Source organism: Acartia tonsa, chromosome 10 (genome assembly GCF_053477335.1).
Source record: "Acartia tonsa isolate MP-2025a chromosome 10, ASM5347733v1, whole genome shotgun sequence".
Taxonomy (NCBI): Eukaryota; Metazoa; Arthropoda; class Copepoda; order Calanoida; family Acartiidae; genus Acartia; species Acartia tonsa.
The window spans coordinates 21567810-21595341 of NC_137269.1; the positions used below are offsets into that span (position 1 = coordinate 21567810).

Genomic DNA, 27532 nt, shown 5'->3' on the forward strand with positions numbered 1-27532 from the left:
CATAGCCCCTACATAGCCTCTCCATCGCCCCTTAATAGCTCCTTACCTTAATTTATATAACATAGCCCCTACATAGCCTCTCCATCGCCCCTTAATAGCCCCTTACCTTAATTTATATAACATAGCCCTACATAGCCTCTCCATCGCCCCTTAATAGCCCCTTACCTTAATTTATATAGCATAGCCCCTACATAGCCTCTCCATCGCCCCTTAATAGCCTCTTACCTTAATTTATATAATCCTTACCTTAATATATATAACATAGCCCCTACATAGCCTCTCCATCGCCCCTGAATAGCCCCTTACCCTACTTTATATAACATAGCCCCTACATAGCCTCTCCATCGCCCCTTACCTTAATTTATATAACATAGCCCCTACATCGCCCCTTCATCGCTCCTTCTTCAAATTTATATTAAATTGTACTGTGATGGCCCCTACATCGCTCCTTCATTGCTCCTACATCGCCCCTTCATCGCTCCTTCTCCAAATTTATATTACATTGCAACTTGATGGCCCCTACATCGCTCCTACATAGCTCCTCCATCGCTCCTCCATCGCTCCTTCATCGCTCCTACATCGCCCCTTCATCGCTCCTTCTCCAAATTTATATTACATTGCAACTTGATGGCCCCTACATCGCTCCTCCATCGCCCCTTAATAGCCCCTTACCTTAATTTATATAACAAAGCTCCTATATGGCCTCTCTATCGCCCCTTAATAGCCACTTAATTTAATTATATAACATTGCCCCTACATAGCCTCTCCATCGCCCCTTAATAGCCCCTTACCTAAATTTATATAACAAAGCTCCTATATAGCCTCTCCATCGCCCCTTAATAGCCCCTTACCTTAATTATGTAACATAGCCCCTACATAGCCTCTCAATCGCCCCTTAATAGCCTCTTACCTTAATTTATATAACATAGCCCCTATATAGCCTCTCCATCGCCCCTTAATAGCCCCTTACCCTAATCTATATAACATAGCCCCTACAAAGCCTCTCCATCGCCCCTTAATAGCCCCTTACCTTAATCTATATAACAAAGCTCCTACATAGCCTCTCCATCGCCCCATAATAGCCTCTTACCTTAATTATGTAACATAGCCCCTACATAGCCTCTCCATCGCCCCTAAATAGCCCCTTACCCTAATTTATATAACATAGCCCCTACATAGCCTCTCCATCGCCCCTTAATAGCTCCTTACCTTAATTTATATAACATAGCCCCTACATAGCCTCTCCATCGCCCCTTAATAGCCCCTTACCTTAATTTATATAACATAGCCCTACATAGCCTCTCCATCGCCCCTTAATAGCCCCTTACCTTAATTTATATAGCATAGCCCCTACATAGCCTCTCCATCGCCCCTTAATAGCCTCTTACCTTAATTTATATAATCCTTACCTTAATATATATAACATAGCCCCTACATAGCCTCTCCATCGCCCCTAAATAGCCCCTTACCCTAATTTATATAACATAGCCCCTACATAGCCTCTCCATCGCCCCTTAATAGCCCCTTACCTTAATTTATATAACATAGCCTCTACATAGCCTCTCCATCGCCCCTTAATAGCCCCTTACCTTAATTTATATAACATAGCCCTACATAGCCTCTCCATCGCCCCTTAATAGCCCCTTACCTTAATTTATATAGCATAGCCCCTACATAGCCTCTCCATCGCCCCTTAATAGCCTCTTACCTTAATTTATATAATCCTTACCTTAATATATATAACATAGCCCCTACATAGCCTCTCCATCGCCCCTGAATAGCCCCTTACCCTAATTTATATAACATAGCCCCTACATAGCCTCTCCATCGCCCCTTAATAGCTCCTTACCTTAATTTATATAACATAGCCCCTACATAGCCTCTCCATCGCCCCTTAATAGCCCCTTACCTTAATTTATATAACATAGCCTCTACATAGCCTCTCCATCGCCCCTTAATAGCCCCTTACCTTAATTTATATAGCATAGCCCCTACATAGCCTCTCCATCGCCCCTTAATAGCCTCTTACCTTAATTTATATAATCCTTACCTTAATATATATAACATAGCCCCTACATAGCCTCTCCATCGCCCCTAAATAGCCCCTTACCCTAATTTATATAACATAGCCCCTACATAGCCTCTCCATCGCCCCTTAATAGCCCCTTACCTTAATTTATATAACATAGCCTCTACATAGCCTCTCCATCGCCCCTTAATAGCCCCTTACCTTAATTTATATAACATAGCCTCTACATAGCCTCTCCATCGCCCCTTAATAGCCCCTTACCTTAATTTATATAACATAGCCTCTACATAGCCTCTCCATCGCCCCTTAATAGCCCCTTACCTTAATTTATATAGCATAGCCCCTACATAGCCTCTCCATCGCCCCTTAATAGCCCCTTACCTTAATTATGTAACATAGCCCCTACATAGCCTCTCAATCGCCCCTTAATAGCCCCTTACCTTAATTTATATAGCATAGCCCCTACATAGCCTCTCCATCGCCCCTTAATAGCCTCTTACCTTAATTTATATAACATAGGCCCTACAAAGCATCTCCATCGCCCCTTAATAGCCCCTTACCTTAATTATATAACATAGCCCCTACATAGCCTCTCCATCGCCCCTTAATAGCCTCTTACCTTAATTTATATAACATAGCCCCTTCATAGCCTCTTCATCGCCCCTTACCTTAATTTATATAACATAGGCCCTTTATGGCTCCTGTACAGCCTCTGTAATTGTATTGCCCCTTCATTATAGAAGGTAGGGCATTAAGGTAAGGAAGGAATGTGACCCTCTACAGTTTTAAATTTAAGTTTTAAAAGGATGACAAGGATGACAACATTTATAAAAGCAAAGCTCTGAAACGGTAGAAAAAAGTTTAAAGGAAGCCTGCAAGAAATACCACGCTTTAACTGCTGAAAGACTGCCACAAGTAGACCAAATACCCCAAATTTGAAGCCTTCAGCTTCTATAACAAAAAAGTTCTAGGCATTTTAAAATGACATTTTATGTACAATGGAAATTTTGAAAGAATTGCAATGCTCATGTTGAAAACTTTAAAATTAAACTACGTGGCCTAGAAACAAAATTATAAGCTTATTTTTGTCATAAATTTAGGTTTCCAGTAACTAATTATATTTTTACAATAAAAATACCCATTTTTATAGTCAAAATCATTAAAAAAAAATAAGTTTTACTTGCGTTGTACCGAATGTACTGTAGCCAATCAGAAGGCTGAATCAGCTTAACAACCAATCACAGCTAAGCTTGTATTAGTTTACCCCTTTGTTTCCGCTATGATTTTCATTTAAAAATGCAATTTAAATCGATTTTTTTTCATAGATTTTGACTATGAAATGTGGTGTTTTTATTGTAAAAATGTAATCAGTTACAGGCAATCTAAGTTTCTGACAAAGATAAGGTTATAATTTTATGTCTAGGCAACGTAATTTAATATTGTTTTTTCTTTTATGAGCATTGGAAATCTTTCAAAAATTCTATTGTACATAAAATGCTATTTTGAAATGCCTAGAACTTTTTTGTTATTGAAGCTGAAGGCTTATAATTTGGGGTATTGGGTCTTCTTGTGGCAGTCTTTTAGCAGTTAAAGCGTGTTATTTCTTGCAGGCGTCCTTTAATGAACATTAATAATGTAGAGTGTCAGAACTGAATAGTCAGAACATAAATTTAAAATTCGAAACAAAATTGTAAGTAAATTTATTGAGAAATTGCTAACATGCAGGAAAATGCTTAAGGACGTACTCACATTTTTTGGACTTGATTATAGATATGATTCGCTTATAACATTCTATTTTGTTGTCCTAGGAATCAGTATCCCAGAAATCAGATTAATCGGATAATTTTGATACATAAAAATTTGTTGTAAGTTAATAATTAGTATGCTTAAAATGGACGTATGGATATTCTGATAATGATTATAGACTTTCTAAATCGTACCTTTCTACTACAGGAATCACATGCCTAAATTAACGAAAATAGCTAACCGTTACGGACGTACGGACTGATCCTTAATATAGAAAAGCTTTGCTTTTAAAAAGTTAAAAAGATTTTTTGAGGGGATGGGGTAATATTTTTCTTGGGGTGAATTTTCTGGGAGGGTGGAGATACCCTCCCTCGAAATAATTATAAACCCTCTATGAACTTAAAAGAAGCTTCACTGTAAAGGAGAACCATATAGGTTCAGCGGTTAGCTTTTCTACAGACAAAAAAAAGATTACTACTTTATATAATAGGTTATGAAAAAGGAAAAAAAAGCAAGATAACAAGGATAACAACATTCACAAAAGCAAAGCTCTAAAATCAGGAGGTCAAACATAAATTTTGTTAAAATTAGCGTAAATCTATAATACAAAGTAGAATGATGTCTGTCCATCCGTCTGTCTGTCTGTCCGTCTGTCTGTCCGTCTGTCTGTCCGTCTGTCAGTCCCTTAAGATCTCGGTAACCACTGGACCGATTATATTCTACTATTCAGGGAATATACCTACTGGTCCTGTGGTGGTTTTAGGCTATTTTCTTGGGGGGTGGGATACCCCCAACCCCCCCAAAAACAAAAAAATCCCCCCCCATTTTTTTTTTGCTGAAGATTTTCTTGGTCCTATTACGAATTTCGCCAAAAAAAAATTTTATCACCTCTTGGGGCAAAGCCCCTGAGGCTAGGGGCGAATCTGCTAGTATAGAATATAGTAAAAGGGCATAATTTTATTTTTAGTATTTGATTATAATACTAAACCTTGTTGTCCTAAGAAACATTACTCCAAAACCCAGATGAATGGGACAATGATATTATACAAAAAAATGGACGTACATACTTTCTAGTAATGAATATAGTATTGTACCCAACTGTTATAGAAATCATTCTGCAAAGTTTGAAATCGATAGGATATTTATAACATGTCTAAATTAAAGAAAATGTCGTCTAACCGTTTGGACGTACGGACAAACCAATCCTTACTATAGAAAAGTTTCGCATTTAAAAAGGAAAATTATAATGAAATATAATGAATTAATAAAATAAATATAAATAATATAATAACATAATGAAATAAAGAAAAAAAATAAACTAAGAGAATGAAATTTTTTAGTTAAATAGAATATTGAATAAGGATCATATAATGGACAAACAGACAAAGTAAGTTATAGAGCAGACTTTAAGAGAATATGCTATTACTCAAAGATTATCACGAAACCTAAGTCTTTTGAAGCATAATTGAGAGACAGACAAAATAATTTATAGACTGGATATACATATGTCATGGGAATATTCACTAAAAATCTCAACAGTCTATCTTTAACAATAGCAGAGAAAACCACATGCTTAACTTAATGAGAAGAGCAATGACGAAAGGACTAGCCCTAATTGTAGAAAAGTCTCTCTTTTAACAAAAAAAGTATTTTTTTTGGTCTGAAGCTTAAAAATTTCATAAACTGACTAAATTCTCCATTTAAGGGAAGCTTCACATAGGTCATGGGATGGTTTTTTGCTTTTTCATTTTCAGATTTAAGCCCCTAATTGGTTTAGGCTATTTTTCTGCCTCCTTACATTAAAAAGAGCGCAGCTGCAAGTGAATAAGAAAAGAGAAATATAAAAGAAGAATACATATTATCCTATTATATAAAGTAGTAAAACATAAACAAACGTTGGAGTGGACAAACCTAGGAATGGGACAATCGTCGGAGTGGACATTGCTTATGTAAAACGCAGGAGTGTCTTTTATTTTATTTATAAGATAAAAATCTTTCAAAACAAAAAAAAATCTTGAATATCTTTTCTCACAGACTGAAATTTTAAAATCAGTCTAACAGTTTTCCAAAGTAGGTAAGTTCTATCGAAAGGCAAAGGTTTGAAACAGATAGAACATTTCATTAAACTAAAACATATTTTTTTCTCACATTGTTTACAACTGTCAAATAGGTTTTTTTATATGCCTAACCCCTGCAGGGGGCTTATTTGTATATTTATATCTTAACCTAACCTAACCTGTGTAGAAATAACTAAACAAATGTTGTTGAAACCTAATTTTTAAGATATTATAGACACTTCTGCGTTTTACTTATATAATGTCCACTCCGACATTTGTCCGAAATATCCTGTGTTTGTCCACGTTAGTAAGGCTTTCTGTTCTGAAACTTAAGATCTCAATAACTACTAAACAGATTGGGCTTTCTATTTCAGGTAAGCTTAATATTTGTCTTGTAATGGCTTTAGGCTATTTTATTTTAAGTCGAGGGATGGTTTTAGGCTATTCTATTTTAAGTCCTGGGAAGGCTTTAGGCTTTTATTCATTCCCCTTTGAATACAGAGCCAATAGATGCTGGGGGCGTAGCCGCTAGTCGATATACAAAGTTTTTTTTTGTCTGTAGCAAAGGATCTCGTTTGCTGCTAAACCGATATGATGTATGTCTGTCTGTCTATACCGTAGGATCTTGCTAACCGCTGAGTACTGAGATGATTTTAAGATAGTTTATTTTTTTTCCTTATAATAAAATAACAGGATATTTGTCCATAAAAAGCGAAGCAATATCTTAATTTTTGTTGTTGGAACTGTTATTCAGTTGATTATACCAAGGATCTAAAGGAATAAGACAATGGCCGATAAATTTTTATCCATCCCTAATAACGATACACAAAATTGCAACACTACAACCAAAATATGACAAAAGTCCCCAAAGTTTTGAGCCAACGAATAAGAAAACTTCATTATAAAACTTTGGAGACTATTGTAAAAATTGCCTAATGTTTCCTTTATCCCTGAGATTATACAGACTATCCTTAAACTAATATTTACATTAAAGTAACAGGATGTTTATCAGTATCAACTGAACCGATATGCTTCTCCTTTACATTGAAGCTTATTTTACTCGCAGGAAAAGTTTTCATTTTGGGGAGGGGACTAACACTTTCAGCCCCCGGAAGGTATCACTTCCCTTAAATTCTTAACCTTCCCCCTCCCCCCCCTCTCCACCACATCTATTCATTAAAGTACTCCTAGGGTCATCTATGGGATTAGCCGTTAGTGACTTAAAAATAATTCAAGTGCAATGATATATTTACCAAATTAATACGATAATTTTGTATACATTTTTTATGAAAAAAAATTATTTTGCCAAAGGCAGCCAAAAAATAAGCAGCAAATATTTCAAAAATGCTCTGATAATCAGAGATCTACAGGGATAAGACGATTGTCGATAAAATGATATATATACATATATACAGTGTGTTTTTTTATGAGAACTTTTTTGAAAGCAATTTTACCTTACTTATAGTTATTAGAATTTAATGATTAATGGCTTATTCTCTTCTTTTTTATAACCTTTAATAGAAAAGCAAAAAATATTTCAGTTTTTATTCAAAAAGTACAGTAAATTAAAAAATTTAAAACTTAGGTGTCAACATCTAAAAATGGTTTTAGTGCATTTTTCTTATAATCTACCTTTGCAAGAATGGCTGCAAAACGCTTCAAAGTTGAGATATTGAGCTAAAAATTTATATAGATACTACTTGTGACATGTACTAGAACATTTTGAAATTTGAAGGCCATATCTCAACCAGGGAGGGAATACTGGCCCCCCAATGTACTCCCTCCATTCTTGGAAAGGGTAGAAGATTTGAGCATAAGAAAAATGCGCTAAAACCATTTCTCGTATTCATTTGAATCCGGTGGATAGGAACCGGTTCTCATCCATACGAAAAAACTATGTCTAGCATCGTATTATATCCAGCTTTCTACGAATATAGATATGTACAATCATAAGATTAAACCCAGTTTTTTTAGCCGGTGCCTTCTGCACCTCGGGGCTAAAAAAACTAGTTTTAATCTCATAATTGTACTTTCTATATCCGCGGAAAGCCGTTTATAATACGATGCGAGAAATAACTATTTTAGATGTTGACACCCATGTTTTGAAATTTTGAATTTACTGTACTTTTTAAATAAAAACTGAAATATTTTTTTGCTTTTCTGTTAATGGTTATAAAAAACGAAGAGAATAAGCCATTAATCATTAAATTCTGATAACTATAAGTAGGGTAAAATTGCTTTCAAAAATGCTCTCATAAAAAAAAACACTGTATATATATGTATGTTTATATATTAATTATTCCCATTGATGATTCACAAAATTACCCCTTCTTTAGTTTAGAATTAGTGGTTGAAACATTTAGACACTCAACTTAATGAACTAAACAATCACAAAACAATAAAAAGTCCCCAAGGTTGTTAATCTAACGAATAAGAAAACGGTATTATAAAACTTTGGAGACTAGACAGCACTCTTGGATAAGCCAACTTATAACACTTTGGGAACTATCCTAATCCTCCCTGGCGAAATGACAATGAGATTTTTTGGTAAATTTGTGGCAAACTTTATTCTTAATAAATTAGCACTTGGCAAAATTATACTGGAGAGATATTTCATTGAAGAATAAATTTTTTTTTTGCCCAAACTTTTCGTCAGCCAATAATAACAGATAAGTTAAACATTGTAAAAATAATATAGTAACTTAACTCGAGTTGTCAACGGCAGAAATTAGGTCCTGAGATGGTTTTAGGCCTGGAAAGGTTTATAACAATTTTATCTGTATTTCTTAAAATAAATTAACAGAATCTTTGTCTGTATGTATGAATGTCTGTCTGTACCGAAGGATCTTGCTAACCGATGAATCAATATGGTTCTCCTTTACAGTGAAGATTCCTATAGGTCCTGAGATCGTTCTCCTTAATAGGGTAGCTTCTCATAGGTCCTGGGGAGGTTAATAACTATTTTATTTTAATCCTTATAATAAAGTAACAGGATCTTTGTCTGTATGTATGTCTGTCTGTACCTTGCTAACCACTAAACCGACATGGTTCTCCTTTACAGTGAAGCTTCCTATGGGTAATGAGATGGCTTTAGGCCATTTTATTTTTAATCCTTATAAAAAGTAACAGGATCATTGTCTGTATGTATCAAAGAAGATCGCTAACTGCAGAACCAATATGGTTCTCCTTTATAGGGTAGCTTCCAATAGATCCTGGGAAGGTGTATAACTGTTTTGAAGGAGGATATAAGGGGCTATTAAGGGGCGATGGAGAGGCTATGTAGAGGCTATGTTATATAAATTAAGGTAAGGGGCTTTTAAGTGGCGATGGAGGGCTATTAAGGGGCGATGGAGAGGCTATGTTATATAAATTAAGGTAAGGAGCTATTAAGGGGCGATGGAGAGGCTATGTAGCGGCTATGTTATATAAATTGGCTATTAAGGGGCGATAGAGAGGCTATATAGGGGCTATTTTATATAAATTAAGGTAAAGGACTATTAAGGGGCGATGGAGAGGCTATGTAGGGGCTATGTTATATAAATTAAGGTAAGGGGCTATTAAGGGGCGATGAAGAGGCTATTTAGGGGCTATGTTATATAAAATCGGGTAAGGGGCTATTAAGGGGCGATGGGGAGGCTATGTAGGAGCTATGTTATATAATTAAGGTAAGGGGATATTAAGGGGCGATGGAGAGGCTATGTAGGGGCTATGTTACATAATTAAGGTAAGGGGCTATTAAGGGGCGATGGAGAGGCTATGTAGAGGCTATGTTATATAAATTAAGGTAAGGGGCTATTAAGGGGCGATGGAGAGGCTATGTAGGGGCTATGTTATATAAATTAAGGTAAGGAGCTATTAAGGGGCGATGGAGAGGCTATGTAGGGGCTATGTTATATAAATTAGGGTAAGGGGCTATTTAGGGGCGATGGAGAGGCTATGTAGGGGCTATGTTATATATATTAAGGTAAGGATTATATAAATTAAGGTAAGAGGCTATTAAGGGGCGATGGAGAGGCTATGTAGGGGCTATGCTATATAAATTAAGGTAAGGGGCTATTAAGGGGCGATGGAGAGGCTATGTAGGGCTATGTTATATAAATTAAGGTAAGGGGCTATTAAGGGGCGATGGAGAGGCTATGTAGAGGCTATGTTATATAAATTAAGGTAAGGGGCTATTAAGGGGCGATGGAGAGGCTATGTAGGGGCTATGTTATATAAATTAGGGTAAGGGGCTATTTAGGGGCGATGGAGAGGCTATGTAGGGGCTATGTTATATATATTAAGGTAAGGATTATATAAATTAAGGTAAGAGGCTATTAAGGGGCGATGGAGAGGCTATGTAGGGGCTATGCTATATAAATTAAGGTAAGGGGCTATTAAGGGGCGATGGAGAGGCTATGTAGGGCTATGTTATATAAATTAAGGTAAGGGGCTATTAAGGGGCGATGGAGAGGCTATGTAGGGGCTATGTTATATAAATTAAGGTAAGGAGCTATTAAGGGGCGATGGAGAGGCTATGTAGGGGCTATGTTATATAAATTAGGGTAAGGGGCTATTTAGGGGCGATGGAGAGGCTATGTAGGGGCTATGTTACATAATTAAGGTAAGAGGCTATTATGGGGCGATGGAGAGGCTATGTAGGAGCTTTGTTATATAGATTAAGGTAAGGGGCTATTAAGGGGCGATGGAGAGGCTTTGTAGGGGCTATGTTATATAGATTAGGGTAAGGGGCTATTAAGGGGCGATGGAGAGGCTATATAGGGGCTGTGTTATATAAATTAAGGTAAGAGGCTATTAAGGGGCGATTGAGAGGCTATGTAGGGCTATGTTATATAAATTAAGGTAAGGGGCTATTAAGGGGCGATGGAGAGGCTATGTAGAGGCTATGTTATATAAATTAAGGTAAGGGGCTATTAAGGGGCGATGGAGAGGCTATGTAGGGGCTATGTTATATAAATTAGGGTAAGGGGCTATTTAGGGGCGATGGAGAGGCTATGTAGGGGCTATGTTATATATATTAAGGTAAGGATTATATAAATTAAGGTAAGAGGCTATTAAGGGGCGATGGAGAGGCTATGTAGGGGCTATGCTATATAAATTAAGGTAAGGGGCTATTAAGGGGCGATGGAGAGGCTATGTAGGGCTATGTTATATAAATTAAGGTAAGGGGCTATTAAGGGGCGATGGAGAGGCTATGTAGGGGCTATGTTATATAAATTAAGGTAAGGAGCTATTAAGGGGCGATGGAGAGGCTATGTAGGGGCTATGTTATATAAATTAGGGTAAGGGGCTATTTAGGGGCGATGGAGAGGCTATGTAGGGGCTATGTTACATAATTAAGGTAAGAGGCTATTATGGGGCGATGGAGAGGCTATGTAGGAGCTTTGTTATATAGATTAAGGTAAGGGGCTATTAAGGGGCGATGGAGAGGCTTTGTAGGGGCTATGTTATATAGATTAGGGTAAGGGGCTATTAAGGGGCGATGGAGAGGCTATATAGGGGCTATGTTATATAAATTAAGGTAAGAGGCTATTAAGGGGCGATTGAGAGGCTATGTAGGGGCTATGTTACATAATTAAGGTAAGGGGCTATTAAGGGGCGATGGAGAGGCTATATAGGAGCTTTGTTATATAAATTTAGGTAAGGGGCTATTAAGGGGCGATGGAGAGGCTATGTAGGGGCAATGTTATATGATTAAATTAAGTGGCTATTAAGGGGCGATAGAGAGGCCATATAGGAGCTTTGTTATATAAATTAAGGTAAGGGGCTATTAAGGGGCGATGGAGGAGCGATGTAGGGGCCATCAAGTTGCAATGTAATATAAATTTGGAGAAGGAGCGATGAAGGGGCGATGTAGGAGCGATGAAGGAGCGATGGAGGAGCGATGGAGGAGCTATGTAGGAGCGATGTAGGGGCCATCAAGTTGCAATGTAATATAAATTTGGAGAAGGAGCGATGAAGGGGCGATGTAGGAGCAATGAAGGAGCGATGTAGGAGCGATGTAGGGGCCATCACAGTACAATTTAATATAAATTTGAAGAAGGAGCGATGAAGGGGCGATGTAGGAGCGATGGAGGGGCGATGTAGGGGCTATGTTATATAAATTAAGGTAAGGGGCGATGGAGAGGCTATGTAGGGGCTATGTTATATAAATTAGGGTAAGGGGCTATTCAGGGGCGATGGAGAGGCTATGTAGGGGCTATGTTATATATATTAAGGTAAGGATTATATAAATTAAGGTAAGAGGCTATTAAGGGGCGATGGAGAGGCTATGTAGGGGCTATGCTATATAAATTAAGGTAAGGGGCTATTAAGGGGCGATGGAGAGGCTATGTAGGGCTATGTTATATAAATTAAGGTAAGGGGCTATTAAGGGGCGATGGAGAGGCTATGTAGGGGCTATGTTATATAAATTAAGGTAAGGAGCTATTAAGGGGCGATGGAGAGGCTATGTAGGGGCTATGTTATATAAATTAGGGTAAGGGGCTATTTAGGGGCGATGGAGAGGCTATGTAGGGGCTATGTTACATAATTAAGGTAAGAGGCTATTATGGGGCGATGGAGAGGCTATGTAGGAGCTTTGTTATATAGATTAAGGTAAGGGGCTAATAAGGGGCGATGGAGAGGCTTTGTAGGGGCTATGTTATATAGATTAGGGTAAGGGGCTATTAAGGGGCGATGGAGAGGCTATATAGGGGCTATGTTATATAAATTAAGGTAAGAGCCTATTAAGGGGCGATTGAGAGGCTATGTAGGGGCTATGTTACATAATTAAGGTAAGGGGCTATTAAGGGGCGATGGAGAGGCTATATAGGAGCTTTGTTATATAAATTTAGGTAAGGGGCTATTAAGGGGCGATGGAGAGGCTATGTAGGGGCAATGTTATATAATTAAATTAAGTGGCTATTAAGGGGCGATAGAGAGGCCATATAGGAGCTTTGTTATATAAATTAAGGTAAGGGGCTATTAAGGGGCGATGGAGGAGCGATGTAGGGGCCATCAAGTTGCAATGTAATATAAATTTGGAGAAGGAGCGATGAAGGGGCGATGTAGGAGCGATGAAGGAGCGATGGAGGAGCGATGGAGGAGCTATGTAGGAGCGATGTAGGGGCCATCAAGTTGCAATGTAATATAAATTTGGAGAAGGAGCGATGAAGGGGCGATGTAGGAGCAATGAAGGAGCGATGTAGGAGCGATGTAGGGGCCATCACAGTACAATTTAATATAAATTTGAAGAAGGAGCGATGAAGGGGCGATGTAGGAGCGATGGAGGGGCGATGTAGGGGCTATGTTATATAAATTAAGGTAAGGGGCGATGGAGAGGCTATGTAGGGGCTATGTTATATAAATTAAGGTAAGGGGCGATGGAGAGGCTATGTAGGGGCTATGTTATATAAATTAAGGTAATGGGCTTTTAAGGGGCGATGGAGAGGCTATGTAGGAGCTATGTTATATAAATTAAGGTAAGGGACTATTAAGGGGCAATGGAGAGGCTATGTAGGAGCTTTGTTATATAAATAAAGGTAAGGGGCTATTAGGGGCGATGGAGAGGCTATGTAGGGGCTTTGTTATATAAATTAAGATAAGGGGCTATTAAGGGGCGATGGAGAGGCTATGTAGGGGCTATGTTATAAAAATTAAGGTAAGGAGCTATTAAGGGGCGATGGAGAGGCTATGTAGGGGCTTTTTTATATAAATTAAGGTAAGGGGCTATTAAGGGGCGATGGGGCGATGGAGGAGCGATGGAGGAGAGATGTAGGGGCCATCAAAGTACAATGTAATATAAATTTGTGGAAGGAGCGATGAAGGGGCGATGTAGGAGCGATGGAGGAGCGATGGAGGAGCGATGTAGCAGCGATGTAGGGGCCATCAAGTTGCAATGTTATATAAATTTGGAGAAGGAGCGATGAAGGGGCGATGGAGGAGCGATGTAGGAGCGATGTAGGGGCCATCAAGTTGCAATGTAATATAAATTTGGAGAAGGGGCGATGTAGGAGCGATGAAGGAGCGATGTAGGAGCGATGTAGGGGCCATCACAGTACAATGTAATATAAATTTGAAGAAGGAGCGATGAAGGGGCGATGTAGGAGCGATGGAGGGGCGATGTAGGGGCCATCAAAGTACAATGTAATATAAATTTGAAGAAGGAGCGATGAAGGGGTGATGTAGGAGCGATGGAGGGGCGATGTAGGGGCCATCAAAGTACAATGTAATATAAATTTGGAGAAGGAGCGATGGAGGAGCGATTAAGGGGCGATGTAGGAGCGATGTAGGGGCCATCAAGGGACTAAGATATATATAATAGTGAAGGGGCCATGAAGAGGCGATATTTAATTAAATAGCCCCTTGGGATAAGAGGACATATCATCTCCTCTTTAGAAGGGGCGATAAAGGAGCGATAAAGGATCATTTAATCGCCTCTTAGGGCAAGGGGCTATTAAATCGCTCCTTTCAAGGAGTCATAACATCGCCTCTTGTTATAAGGGGCTATTAAATCGCTCCTTTCAAGGAGCCATTACATCGCCCCATGTCATAAGAGGCGATCAATTAAAATCATCGCCCCATATGGAGCGATGTCATGGAAAGGACTATACCCGTTTGTGTCTGTCATTCTTTCTATCAGTCGGAAATGTTAGGGGCAAGGACGTGGTAAGGGGGGGAGTAAAATCTCAAATAATTTCCAAATTTTTTGTGGGAAGGTAATAAGCCCTTTACTCCTCCTCTTGTGAGTCCATAATTATGGGGTTGTAAATTTTTCAGTTTGAAAGAAATTTAATTGTATGATTGTCCACAAAAGGACAGTTCATTCTTTTTTTCCTTCAAAAAGCCACAATTTTTAAGAATACTAATCTTGTTTAAAAATATTTCAGGAGGTTGAGAGATCTTACCATATTTTCTATCAACTCATGTGTCCAGCAGTTCCTGAGATAAAAGGAACATTTAGAGATTTTATTATTTTTCACAAGATGGAAGTGTCCTATTAAATCTAAACCTGACAAATGTTGATGCATAAAATTTGATTAGTTAGTTTAATTTTATATTTTTTGCTGCTTAAAACTGGCTGATATGCTTTATATAACTGATAACTTTTTAAATGGATATTAAATTGATCTTCCTCCCAACTGTAATGTGTGTATTTCTGCTTTTAAAATCATTTTAAGGCCAAGGTTAAATAGTGCTATTTGACTGTACATTACACTGGTACCCAAAGTATTATAAACATGTTATTCATAGACTATTTGGGTAAGGAATATCTTTAAGTACTTTTAATTAATTATGATTGGTTGGTTCAATTATACTTAATCCGTGAAACATAATGAAATGTAAAATATTGTTACAGTGAAGTGTCTCCTATCCAATGATATCTACGACTATCACTTCGTCAGCATGGGTAAAACTAAGGTAAACAATTTTTGATATATTTATCGTATGTGTGTTTTTCCATACATGTTATGTTATTTGCAAGAAATAAAACTTAAACTTTCATTTAAATGCAAGTTTGAACAGACATTTTTTCTATTGCAAATTATCTTAGGCTGTTGGAGATGCTCTTCCCTCAAAGTTTAAAAGAGCTTCTTATACCTATAAGAAGCTTGACTGTAAATGAGAGCCATCTTGATTATGCTGTACAAATTTACAGAGAAGAATTTAGTAGACACACAGACTTTCATATACGAATTTGTACCTTCAATATCCAATAGTATAAAGTAGTAAGGTTTCTAATCTTAAGCTCAAGATCTCAAAAATTGTTGGTTTAAATTTGCTATACTCTTCAAGGAAGCTCTTTAAATATCTTGGAATGGTTTTATGCTATTTAAGGGGCGAAACAACTAGTCTATATAAAGAAAAAAAACCTGGTCAATTAAATGAAAATAATTTGTCTAGGTTCCTTCTATTGATGACAATGAGGATCTCGAGTTTACTCATGATGCCTTCAGGTAGGTTACAGTGCTGATAGGTTCCAAGCAGGGATTATCTTCAAAATTATCTTTAAAATTATTACTTTGGTTATAGCGATTCTGTAATATAAAGAAGTAAATTTTTATTTGTCTGGAGCTAATGATCTCGGAAACTCCTAATTGATTGTACCTGTCAGAATTGTTTTATAAATGTTTGGGTGGTTTAATGCTATTTTCCTGATTTCCTTCGCCCTCCCCTGAAGGCTAGGAGCTAAGCAAAAGCAAAAGCTCACTCTTGTTTATATTATTCACTAAATATTTTAGGCAAAGAAAGATTAAAAACACATAGCTTCTGCAAGGACGTTGTTTTATAAGAGTATTTTATTTATTTAAATTATAAAATTAAGGATTTTGTGCTTTTCTGAGGAGGAAACATTCAACGTTTATAAAGCTACAGCTGCCGTTATGAACATGGGCGAAGTGGTAAGTTAATATAAATATTATTTTTTTGATAGAAATTTGATTTTCTTCGCTGCTATTTAAGTTTTATTTTTGTAAGAAATATTTTTTTTGTTTTTATTTTTAATTCCAAAAGGCATCAACTTAATAGATAACTTTTTCCGTCTTTATGTTTGGATTTTCATGTTTGATAATGACTTTAAATCTCATTGTCCGTATTCTTATCCAAATTTTTTTTGCTTTGCTACTTTTGGATTTTGCTATCATTGTTTTTCTAGAAATTCAAGCAGAAGGGCCGCGAGGAGCAATGCGAACCTGATGCTCCTAACCAAGCTAAAAAGGTAAATAATTAGAGGAGCAATGTGAACCTGATGCTACTAACCAAGCTAAAAAGGTAAATAATTAGAGGAGCAATGTGAACCTGATGCTCCTAACCAAGCTAAAAAGGTAAATGATTAGAGGAGCAATGCGAACCTGATGCTCCTAACCAAGCTAAAAAGGTAAATAATTAGAGGAGCAATGTGAACCTGATGCTCCTAACCAAGCTAAAAAGGTAAATAATTACTTGATGGATGGTTTTTGAAGCTTATTTTAGAAATGGATATTAAGAGATATAAGTTTTCCGGAATTGTAATGTAGGGAGTAGATTTGAAATCTGCATCAAATTTTAAGGATTTTTTATAAAATTCGTTTTTTGTATAATTCTTTATCTAAAAGCGGAAATACAAATTAAGTTAATTAATTTTGGCATCTGTGATTGGTGGATTTAAAAAATCTGCGCTCTGATTGGATGTCGTACATCATTCAACCAATTAGAGCGCAGGTAGTTTAAAATCCACCTATCCTATTGGTCAAAATTAATTAACTTAAAATGTATTTCCGGTTATAGATAAAGAATTATACAAAAAACGAATTTTATAAAAAAATCCTTAAAATTTGATGCAGATTTCAAATCTACTCCCTACATTAAAATTCCGGAAAACTTATATCTCTTAATGGATATAGAATACGTGGATATTGTGACAGGAGAATTTTGTCCTCATTTGAAGTTGCTAATATAGTACTCAGATTATGATCAATGTGTTCCTCCTTAATCAGGGGAGGGGATTAGATAAAGACATAAGGAGGTGGGAAGGATGGGTTTGTAATGAATACTGACCAGCTGGGAGAAACATTTTATCAGGGTATGTATTGTAAGAATCTCTTACAATAACCACGTATGCTATATCCACAGATATACACAGATGGTTAGGTTAACTAAGTAAAGAGCCCCACAGGTATAGAAAATCATATATTATGTATAGGTCAGCCTGTCAGTCTCAAAACAAATCATTCCAATCTCTGAAACGACCTTGGAGAAAACTATATTTACATTATACATTGGACGTACATGTTATAGCCTTGATAGGGTTTAAGCCATACTAATACCTAATATTTCGGCGTCGCTACAAAAATTCCTAATAGTACAACCTAAATGACAAAAGATCTAATCCTACAAAAGGCCTAATCCTAGAAAAGACCTAATAAAAATGTACTAAATTCTACAAAAAGCGTAAATTACAAAAGAACTATTCCTACAGTAGACCTAATCCGATAAAAGACGTAGTCGTACAAAGGAACTAAATAAAAAAAAGAACTAATCCTACAAAAGGCTTTGGTAGGCTTAGGTCTTTTTTTATTTTAGGTCTTTTGTATGATTAGGTCTTTTGCCGCAACGCCTATAATTTTTTTAGGTAGCAACCCTACTTGGATGTGAGCCCACTGCTATGATGAAGGCATTCTGTAAACCTAAGATCAAGGTAAGATAATTTCAACAAAAATTAATTTAAAAAAAGGAAAAGCTTGATTATAGAAATAGTAAGGGAATGGGGAAAGAAACCCCCTAGAAAAAATATGGGATAGTATAGGGTATTTCCTGACGTCAATAGAATAGGTAGGCTAAAAACAGTAACATTTGTCCCCATTTTGCTAGAGCACTAAAGACAGCTTCCCATATTTGTGTAGGTTGGAACAGAATGGGTGACAAAGGGTCAGAATATTGACCAGAGTTATCACTCAGTGGCCGGAGTTGCCAGAGGATTGTATGAACGTCTTTTCAGGTAAGCTTTTTAAAGGGGGATTTTGTTTAATGGCGATATATCTGGGGAGGTTGGATTTACCCCACCATAAAATAGTTATGAACCTTGCCTGGACCTCTAAGAAGCTAAACTGTATAGGATAACTATGTTAATTCAGTGGTTAGTGAGTTCCTAATTATAAACAATTTATTTCAAATTTTTTTTTTCAGCCAGATTTTAAATTTTAGTAGATTATAAAATACAAATTGAAAGTAACAAAAATCTGTTTAATTTCCTATTAACTTTTAAATTGACATTCTTAATAAGTCTCTTGATCTTTAATTTCAACAATTTGTTGGTATTAAACATGTTCATTTAAATTATTTCTAATGTAAGATTAAAGTTTTATTTAATACGTAAATTTTCTGCGATTTAAAAGTTAAATATTGTATATTTATAATATATATATTAACACAAATAAATATCTCCAAAAAAAAAAGAAAAAGTTGCTCAAAAAACAAATGGTCATTATTACACCAGATTTCCATGTTCTCTAAAAAGTAAAACACACGCAGTGGGCTAAATTTACGAATTCCCCCTCCTATCCTCTTTACTGCATCGTCTCCCACTTTACTGACCATTCAAATGACAGGGGAAATGGCAATCTAAATTGACGACAATTTTCCCCTGTCATAATATCCACTTATATTCTACATCCATTCGGACAAATGTTTTTAATAGAAGCAGCTATGAATGATGCATTAGAATAGAATGAACGCCATTATAGTGACAAATCTACAGATAGAGCAATTTTATAGTATCTTTGTCATCTAAGAAAACATTAAAAAGTATACATTTATATGATGTGAATTTTATCTGTATACGTTTTTCTTGGCATATTTTTGATAAATTAATCTTTTCCATTTCTAGTTTTACTTTGATTAGCTATCTTTAAAAGTAATGTCATTGATCTCAGAAACAGTGGGGACAATAGGCTGTTTATGAAACTAGTCCCCAAAGTTTTATAATAACGTTTTCTTATTTGTTTGCTTTACAACTTTGGTGACTTAAGTGGATTTTAATTGGTTGTTTCATTATGTTGAGTGGTCAAACGTTTCAACCACTAATCTTAATCTTCATGAGAAGTAATTTTGTGCATTATCATTGGGGATGTACATCAATTTGTCGGCCTTGATATGCTAACAAGGATTGCAACATCCATAAGTTACAAGCATAAATTAACAAAAGTTAAACATGTGGATTCGTGGAAAAATAGAAGCAAATAGTTAAAATATCAATCGTCTAAATGAATTCAGAACAAATTTCTACCTGCCATTTCATCTACAAATAAACAACTGGAATATTTATTTTCAGTATTGCTTCCAATATGACTTATATCCGCTGGATTAGAACCGGTTTTCAGCTATACTGAAAAATCATGTATAGCATCGTATTACAGAAAATTTTCCACGAATAATAAATGAAAATCTTAAAATTAAAAGGTCCAGGATTATAAAACAGGTTTAAATCTCATAATTTTTATTATGTTATCAACAGAAAGCTTTCTATAATACGATGCGATAAATAACTATTATCCCATCGAACATCTTTCCACGGGTTGTAAAATTACAAATTATGAGATTAATTCTTTAGAATAAGAAGGACTATCTAACTATCCCTTTTATTGAAATAAGGCCAATATATCCCTGCTCATTCTCTGTTTATTACTTGACAGTTTTGTTTATGTTTCTAGGCTAAAGTTTAAATGTTAAATGGTGTATCAATTACAAATTCTGTTTAAAGGTGTGTTTGTGTGAAATTTGTACAGGGTGGATAACAAAAAATTAAATCGAAGTTTTTCAATATTTGCTTATAGTGATACAATTTAAATTGCCATTCCACTTTATAGTTTTTGGAACAGATCAGTACAGATGTATATACAGATTACTACCTACCCTCTTTTACAATGATCTTTTTCGTCTGCTAGAAAATTGTTTTCCGCTACTTGACTGTGCTGATATACCCTTTACCATTGGTTGATTTTAAAATACCTAATTGAGAGTCGGCACAAGGTCGTTGCGATAGGGAAATACAGTTATTTAACCCTTTCTCTCTCTAGTGCTTTACTTTTATGTTTTAGTCTCTCAGCCAAATTTATTAGCAACTTAAATATAAAACTAGTGGAACCACTTAAAAGTTGAAAAAGGCCTTTCACTTTGGAAGTTTAACCTATTTGAAAAAAGGCTAATTTTCATGTAGTCATTCATATTTTCGTTATTCCATTTCTTTGCAATTTCAAAGTAAATTGCTTTGCATTAAATTTTACATAAAGCTATTTTTTACAAAAAACTAGACTTTCCCAACTTGAATCTTTTACATAAACTTTTTTGTTGGACACTATGTATGAATTTGAATTTGTTTATATGATGGGGAGAAACATTGACACAAATAGTTTCGGATACTTCTCTCTAAATTTTACATTCAGGTTTATTAGATAGATTGTAAGTATTTAATATTATCTTATAATTCAATAAACCTTTCCTGGACCTGTAATAAGCTTCACCGATATATTACAGATCGCTCTTCTATAAATAAGAATTCTCAAGTGATGAAAATTATTCTTTTAAACTTTTTGCACTTCCTACATTCATAACCTTGTTAGACTAGCCTAAACTTTCAAATCCATAAACAAATATTATACAGGTAAGGTGAGTCATAAATGGAAAGTAAAGGGATTCTTTAAATCTGATATTTAGGCTTGTTGATTTCTTTAGCAAGGCTGTAAATCTTTCAAAATTTTTATATTTTTTAAAGTAAATTTTAAAATAAACAGCAAAATATTAAACTTTAGAAAAAAAACAAGGATGACAATATCCATAAAAACGAAGACTGTAGGAGTGATAGACAAATTAACTTAATAATCAGAATATAAATGTATAAGTCTAAACAATATTGCACATAAATTTGTTGCAATACTGCTAAAATACATGATTCTCTTTAAGAGCATGCTTACATATTCTAGACTTGATTATATTTATGATTAGCTTATGACATTAAAAGTTCTTGTTCTAGAATTCATTATGTTAAGCTAAATTGTACCTAACTGGAATCACAATGCCAAGTTTGAAATCAATAGGACAACACACATGCCTAAATTAAGGATTACAGTTATCAGTTACGGAAGGAAGGACAAACGAAATAAACACTTTCAATACTTTTAAAAAAATTAAAGGAACAGAATACATATTTGGGACGGACCCTTGTTGATTTTAGAAACATCTTAATAAGACAACACCATTCATGCTGCTATAATTTAAATATTTTATTTTATAAACATTAAGAATGTCCTTTGACTGGCCATAAAGCAATATTTTCTAAAAGATAAATCTTGATAAATGCCCTTTTTAATACATCATAAAACAAGCAATAAACGTGTTTATATTTCATGTTTAAATTTTAAAAATTGGAGCAAAGTAACATTCTTTGATTTCATGATATTATTCATGTTTAAAAAAAAAGAAAAAAAATATTTAGCAGTTTGACATTAACATGGCGTTTAATGATTTTGTTATCTGACCTTTAATCAATCTATAATTATTAATATATTGATCTAAACATCTATCCATTAGTCTTTCTAACATTCTATTTACCTATTTATATATTTATCTATCTATCTATTTTCCACATAGAATGAATAACAAAATATTATTTGTAAAACATCATGTTTCAGCATTATAGCAATCTTTAGTTACAATTATCTTTTAATTTATATCTATATATCTATCTATCTAATCTATCAAGCTAAATATCTACCCAGGTATCTAGTTGAAAAGTGTAACGAGACTCTTGTTGATGATACCATGAAGAAAGTTGTATTCATTGGAGTCCTAGATATTGCTGGATTTGAAATCTTTGAGGTAAATAAACAAAACCTGAAGCGTCCATAAGTGGGGCGTATCGAACCACATGGCAAATTTTACTCCTGAACAAAACATTTAACAATAATTTGACGGTTTCTCCTTAAGTTTATTTTAAATAATATGAAAATGGTTGTTTTTCGTTTGTTTGTTTATTTCTTTAGATCAGGTTAGGTTAGGTTATATTGGGTTCTGGTGAACCCCGCAGAGTTAGGGCACCGCAGGATTAAGGCTTTTAGCAGAAGAAAAAATTTCCTAATTTTCCTTGATTTCAATTTATTTCATAACTTTGAGAAGGGGAGGTTTCAGTGCTCTATAGGCACTTTGAGGGGAAGAACACAGTAATAGTGTCTGACTGATTATGACGTAACAAAAAAATTAGCCAATGAGAGGCCATTATTGACCAATGGTAAAATTTATAGTGGCCCCTCATTGGCTAATTTTTTTTGTTACGTCATAATCAGTCAGACACTATTACTGTGTTCGAGGGGAAGCATCACTTATTTATTATTGATAAAAAGTTCTATAATAAGTGCAGCAAAATTAGATACTATTGATTAATTTTTTTATTTATTGCAAAAGGAAACTATTAAATTGAAAACTTAGTTATAAGATTTGTTGAAAGACACTTTTTACCTAAACAAATTTATATGTTTTAGTATAATGGATTTGAGCAGCTGTGTATAAATTTCTGTAATGAAAAACTTCAACAGTTCTTTAACCATCATATGTTTGTATTGGAACAGGAGGAATACCTAAAGGTAAAATTAACGGAAGAAAAGAATCCTTCAATTTTAAGGTATATGTAATAAGTTTTTTAACCTTTAAGTTTGAGGATTTTTGTTTAAATCAACAATATGATCTTTTTTCTTTTTCTTTAAAAATTAAAAAAAATGAAGTTTTTGGTGGTTAATAGGTAATTAAGTTTGAGTGAAAGCAAAGAAAAGTAATTCATATTCTGTATTCTAATTCTTAATATCACAAAACTTTTTACACAAATTTAAATGGTTATAATTTTAAGGAAATAATGAATTGTTACAGGAGGGAATAGATTGGGAGATGGTAGACTTTGGTATGGATCTACAAGCTTGCATCACCATGTTTGAAAAACCTCTTGGTAAGTTATATATTTATTAGCGCAGCTACTGTATAACTAATATGTCCGTTTGTCCAGAGCTGGATCTTTACATGTGTAGAAGTTGCCGTTGCTGCTGCCAGAGGTACAGCCACTAACCTAATAGCGAGCTTTAAATCAAATTGTCTTCGCGTGGCCACGGCTATATGCGATCTTTAGATCACAACCACTTTTTAGATTTTAAGTAAAAATATGAAATAAAATAATAATAATAATACGTAAACAATTCAAACATCCTAAAATCCATGTTTCATCCACGGCTACGGCTACGGCAACGGCTACACATTTAAAGATCCAGCTCAGTTCATACTTTTGGTAATAATCATAGTTTTATCGCAATCATTCCAAGTATGATATTCCTATATTAGTAGACAATATCAATATATAACTTACAATTAATACAAAAACATAATAACACAATGCTACGATAATTATTGTCCTTGTTTAAACATAAATTATAAGAATATAACAGGTTTTAAGCTATTTTTTTACAGGTATTCTGGCAATTCTAGAGGAAGAATCTTTGTTTCCGAAAGCAACAGACAGGACTTTTGAAGAAAAACTCAAGGCAGGGTCCGAAATTAATAATAAATATAATGTAAAAAAGTTTATTAAAAAGTATATTTAATCAAATAATATTATAGTCTCTAGAAAAAGCAAAATGGTAATTCTTTAAAATTACCAAGCTACAGAAACAAACCTTTTTTTTATATGGATAAAACTGAAATTACATAACTTTGAGGGTGGTATCGAACCCTGTTATTCTTGTGAAGGCCAACCACCTCGGCAAGTCTGCCAATTTTGTCAAGGCTATCACCAAGTGTGACAAGAATGCACATTTTGCCATAGGTAGGTTTCAAAGATTTTATAAATAGGTTTCAGAGAATTTCTTTCCGGGTAGGATTTTTCAAATATTTTTTATGTAGATAGGTTTTAAAAGGTTTTATTTAAAGGTAATTTTTTTATGTTGGTTACAAACATTTAATATTAGTTTTTTAAGTAAAAATTAAAATTTGTTGTATATGATTAATTTAGTGATGTCTAATTGTTGTTATTTATTGTAATACAAAATTATATATGTTTGATGATATACTAGTAGCTTATGCTTATAATCATTTTCTAAAATGCATTCCAGGCAACTATCCCTTTTCACTTTGGAAATAAATGCCCTAAGCAAAACTATCCACTATTGTCTCATAATTTGCAACCAAATATAGTGCAGCTGATTGAGCCCTAATTAAAACTCAAGTAAAATAAAAATAAATATTTCTATCTACCTATCTATGTCTATGTCTTCCTTCTCCTACTTTAAATATAAAAACTTTGAAAGAGCTGTAAATCTTGGGCCAAAAGATGCAATATTAAATATGTTATATTAACAATCAACGTCTCTTCTATTGATAAGCTTTTATATAATTTATTTTTCACATTCTTATATAAAAGTATGATGACTTTCTGTGTGTGTGTGTGTGTGTGTGTGTGTGTATGTGACTGTGTGTTGAGAAAGACCAATATGGTTCTTCTTTACACAGAAGCTTTTTAATAGCGAAGCTTTTCTATAATTAGGGTCGGTCCGTAAAGGTTAGCTCTTTTGTTAATTTAGGCATCTTAGAAGTGTACATTCGATTTTAAACTTTGCGTGATGGTTCCTAAGACAGTTATAGGAACATTAAAACATGCTGATTTTTATTTATTTGACAACATTTTTTGCAGTTTATAAATATTAAAATAGACATGTTAGCATTATCATTTACAATTTAGAAAACTTAGCATCAATTTTATATACAATTTCGTTTAGACTTAGAAATGAATGTTCTGCTTATAAATTTTCGACACTTTACAAGAGTTATTTTCGTTTGTCCTTCTTTCTGATTTTAGAGCTTTGCTTTTATGGATGTTGTCATCCTTGTTATAGATACAGGGAAGGTTCCCAGGAGATAATGACCAAAGAAAAATTTACTTTTAAAAATTGAGAAAGAAAAATATTAAATTGGATTGTTTAACCTTTGTTAAGGTCAGACAATATTGTAATTGTTTCAAATAACAAATAAATATCATTAAAACATAAGAAATAAAAGTACAATCCTTTTTAACGTGTTGAAGTGTTTAACTATAAGTTGTTATCTTAGCGTTTTAATATAATTTTTACCTTCTTTAATATTAACATTGTCATCTTCAGTTTAAATTTATTAAATAAAGTGTTTGGCATTTCTACTGCAGCTTGATATTAAATTGTTTCTAGTTCACTATGCTGGAACCGTGTCCTACAATGTGACAGGATGGTTGGAGAAGAACAAGGATCCTCTGAATGATACAGTCATAGAACAGCTGAAATCTGGAACTAATAAACTCATTAGACACCTCTTCAGGTAAAAACGTTAGTATTTTGAAAATTTGACGAATAAATAACTGCCGTTTGTAGAGATTTTTGTGCATTTTTGGGGGTTTACAGTCTAAACTAAGGACTGCTGGCTTTTTAATTGAAAGATCCTAAGTTTTCATGTAAACTAATCTTGTCTAAAATAAATGAAATCTTTCAAAACTGGAATTGTTTAATACCTCATAGCAAGGATACTGTGGCCAGAAGTTTTTAAATTTATCCCATTCTTTATAAGCACTATAAAAAGCTTAAGCAGTAATTTAAACGCTACAGTTTAAATAATATTGAGAGAAAAAAATCAATTTTAGGGACCATCCCGGCCAGGGAAGGGAGGAGGAGATGAACGTGAAGGGTAAGAAGAAGAAAGGGGGCGGAGCTAAGACAGTGTCCACCTTCTACACACAGCAGCTTAATTCTTTGATGAGCACTCTGCATGCCACTGAACCTCATTTCATTCGTTGTATTATTCCTAATAATCATAAACAGGTAAAAATGGAAATTATCCAGGTTTGTCTGTCTGTCTGTACCGGAGGATCTCGCTAACCGCTGAACCGATATTGTTTTCCTCTCTAATGTAGCTTTCATTGGTACAAGGTTTATACCTATTTTAGGGGAGGGTACAACCACCCTCCTTGCCAATCGCCAATGAAAAGAAATGATCCTCCTCCCCACCAAAATTTTTTTTTTACTTTTTATTTAAAAATATTAATTAAAAATTAGGGGTGGGTTGGCTTAACTTTAAAAAAGCCTTAATTGCCACTAGTAAAAGGACGCATATATTTTTATTTGAAATAAATTACAATTACAAATAGATCAGAATATTGCATTACTCAAAAAAATGTTAATTAATATTATCATTTCATTATATTTCAGTGTTTATAAATATATATATTATCCATCTATCTATCTATCTATGTAGCCTGGAATGATAGAATCTGGCCTGGTGCTGCACCAACTGACCTGTAACGGAGTGCTGGAGGGTATCAGGATCTGTATGCGGGGATTTCCTAACAGGATGCCATATCCAGAATTTGTTTTCAGGTATAATTATCAGTTTTTAATAGGGGAAAAATTATAAATTAATAAACAGGAAGTCAAAATTAAATAGAAATCAATGCTTTACTAGGGTTGATTTACAATTTTTAATTTTTGTAGGCTGATTTTTGTAACAATATTAAATTATTAATTACTTTGCTAAAGTCAATTTAGATAGATATAAACAGAATATAAAAGAGTTGTGGCCCTAATTCTAGAAAAGTTTCGCTTAGGAAAAAATATTTCATAGAGTATCTGCACTACAAACAAGTTGGCAAGAAAAAGATGCATTTTATGATTTGTAAATTGTATATTCTGTGCACACCCCTGCCTTTGTTAGCTATACAAAATTGGATAAAAACTTCTTAAAATTGGAACATTACGTTGTACAAAAGTTGGTGGAGAATCTTGGAGTAAAGATTAAAGAATTGCAACTTATATCACAATAACCATATTACTGAAGGTATATAAAATACATCCTTTCTTATTTTTGATAAAATTGATAATAAGTATAAGGGGGGGGGGGTCCCTTTAACCTTTAAAGAACAAGATATATTGAAGTTGGTTACAAGATATAAAAGACATTCTTTAACCTCTAATAGTAGTATATCTTATGATGCCAATATATATCCTTTATTATCTATAACTATGCTCTTTAAAACATTTCTCCATGGAGAATATAAGAAAATTCCTTAGAGGCACACGGTCAACATAATTTAAGAGTCAAACATACCATGTAAAACATTTTATGTTTTACTTAAAAGAAAGGAAAAAAACAAGTAACTGCTCGTATTTATAACTATTTTATCTTTAAAAAA

At 34.5% G+C, this 27532-nt stretch overlaps 1 protein-coding gene across 1 annotated transcript in view; it reads left to right on the forward strand.

The window, feature by feature from the left end:
- LOC145329631 (myosin-4-like) overlaps positions 1 to 27532 on the forward strand; it is a 73841-nt gene that overhangs the window by 13508 nt on the left and 32801 nt on the right. Inside the window, exons 11-25 of the mRNA XM_080173949.1 lie at positions 14703 to 14764; positions 15171 to 15234; positions 15718 to 15770; positions 16139 to 16214; positions 16469 to 16531; positions 17924 to 17989; positions 18195 to 18289; positions 22065 to 22164; positions 22824 to 22925; positions 23206 to 23281; positions 23794 to 23867; positions 24073 to 24148; positions 25542 to 25668; positions 25988 to 26165; positions 26599 to 26720. Of these exons, the coding sequence (XP_080030075.1) occupies positions 14703 to 14764; positions 15171 to 15234; positions 15718 to 15770; positions 16139 to 16214; positions 16469 to 16531; positions 17924 to 17989; positions 18195 to 18289; positions 22065 to 22164; positions 22824 to 22925; positions 23206 to 23281; positions 23794 to 23867; positions 24073 to 24148; positions 25542 to 25668; positions 25988 to 26165; positions 26599 to 26720 (1334 nt within the window). The remainder of the gene's footprint in view (positions 1 to 14702; positions 14765 to 15170; positions 15235 to 15717; positions 15771 to 16138; positions 16215 to 16468; positions 16532 to 17923; positions 17990 to 18194; positions 18290 to 22064; positions 22165 to 22823; positions 22926 to 23205; positions 23282 to 23793; positions 23868 to 24072; positions 24149 to 25541; positions 25669 to 25987; positions 26166 to 26598; positions 26721 to 27532) is intronic.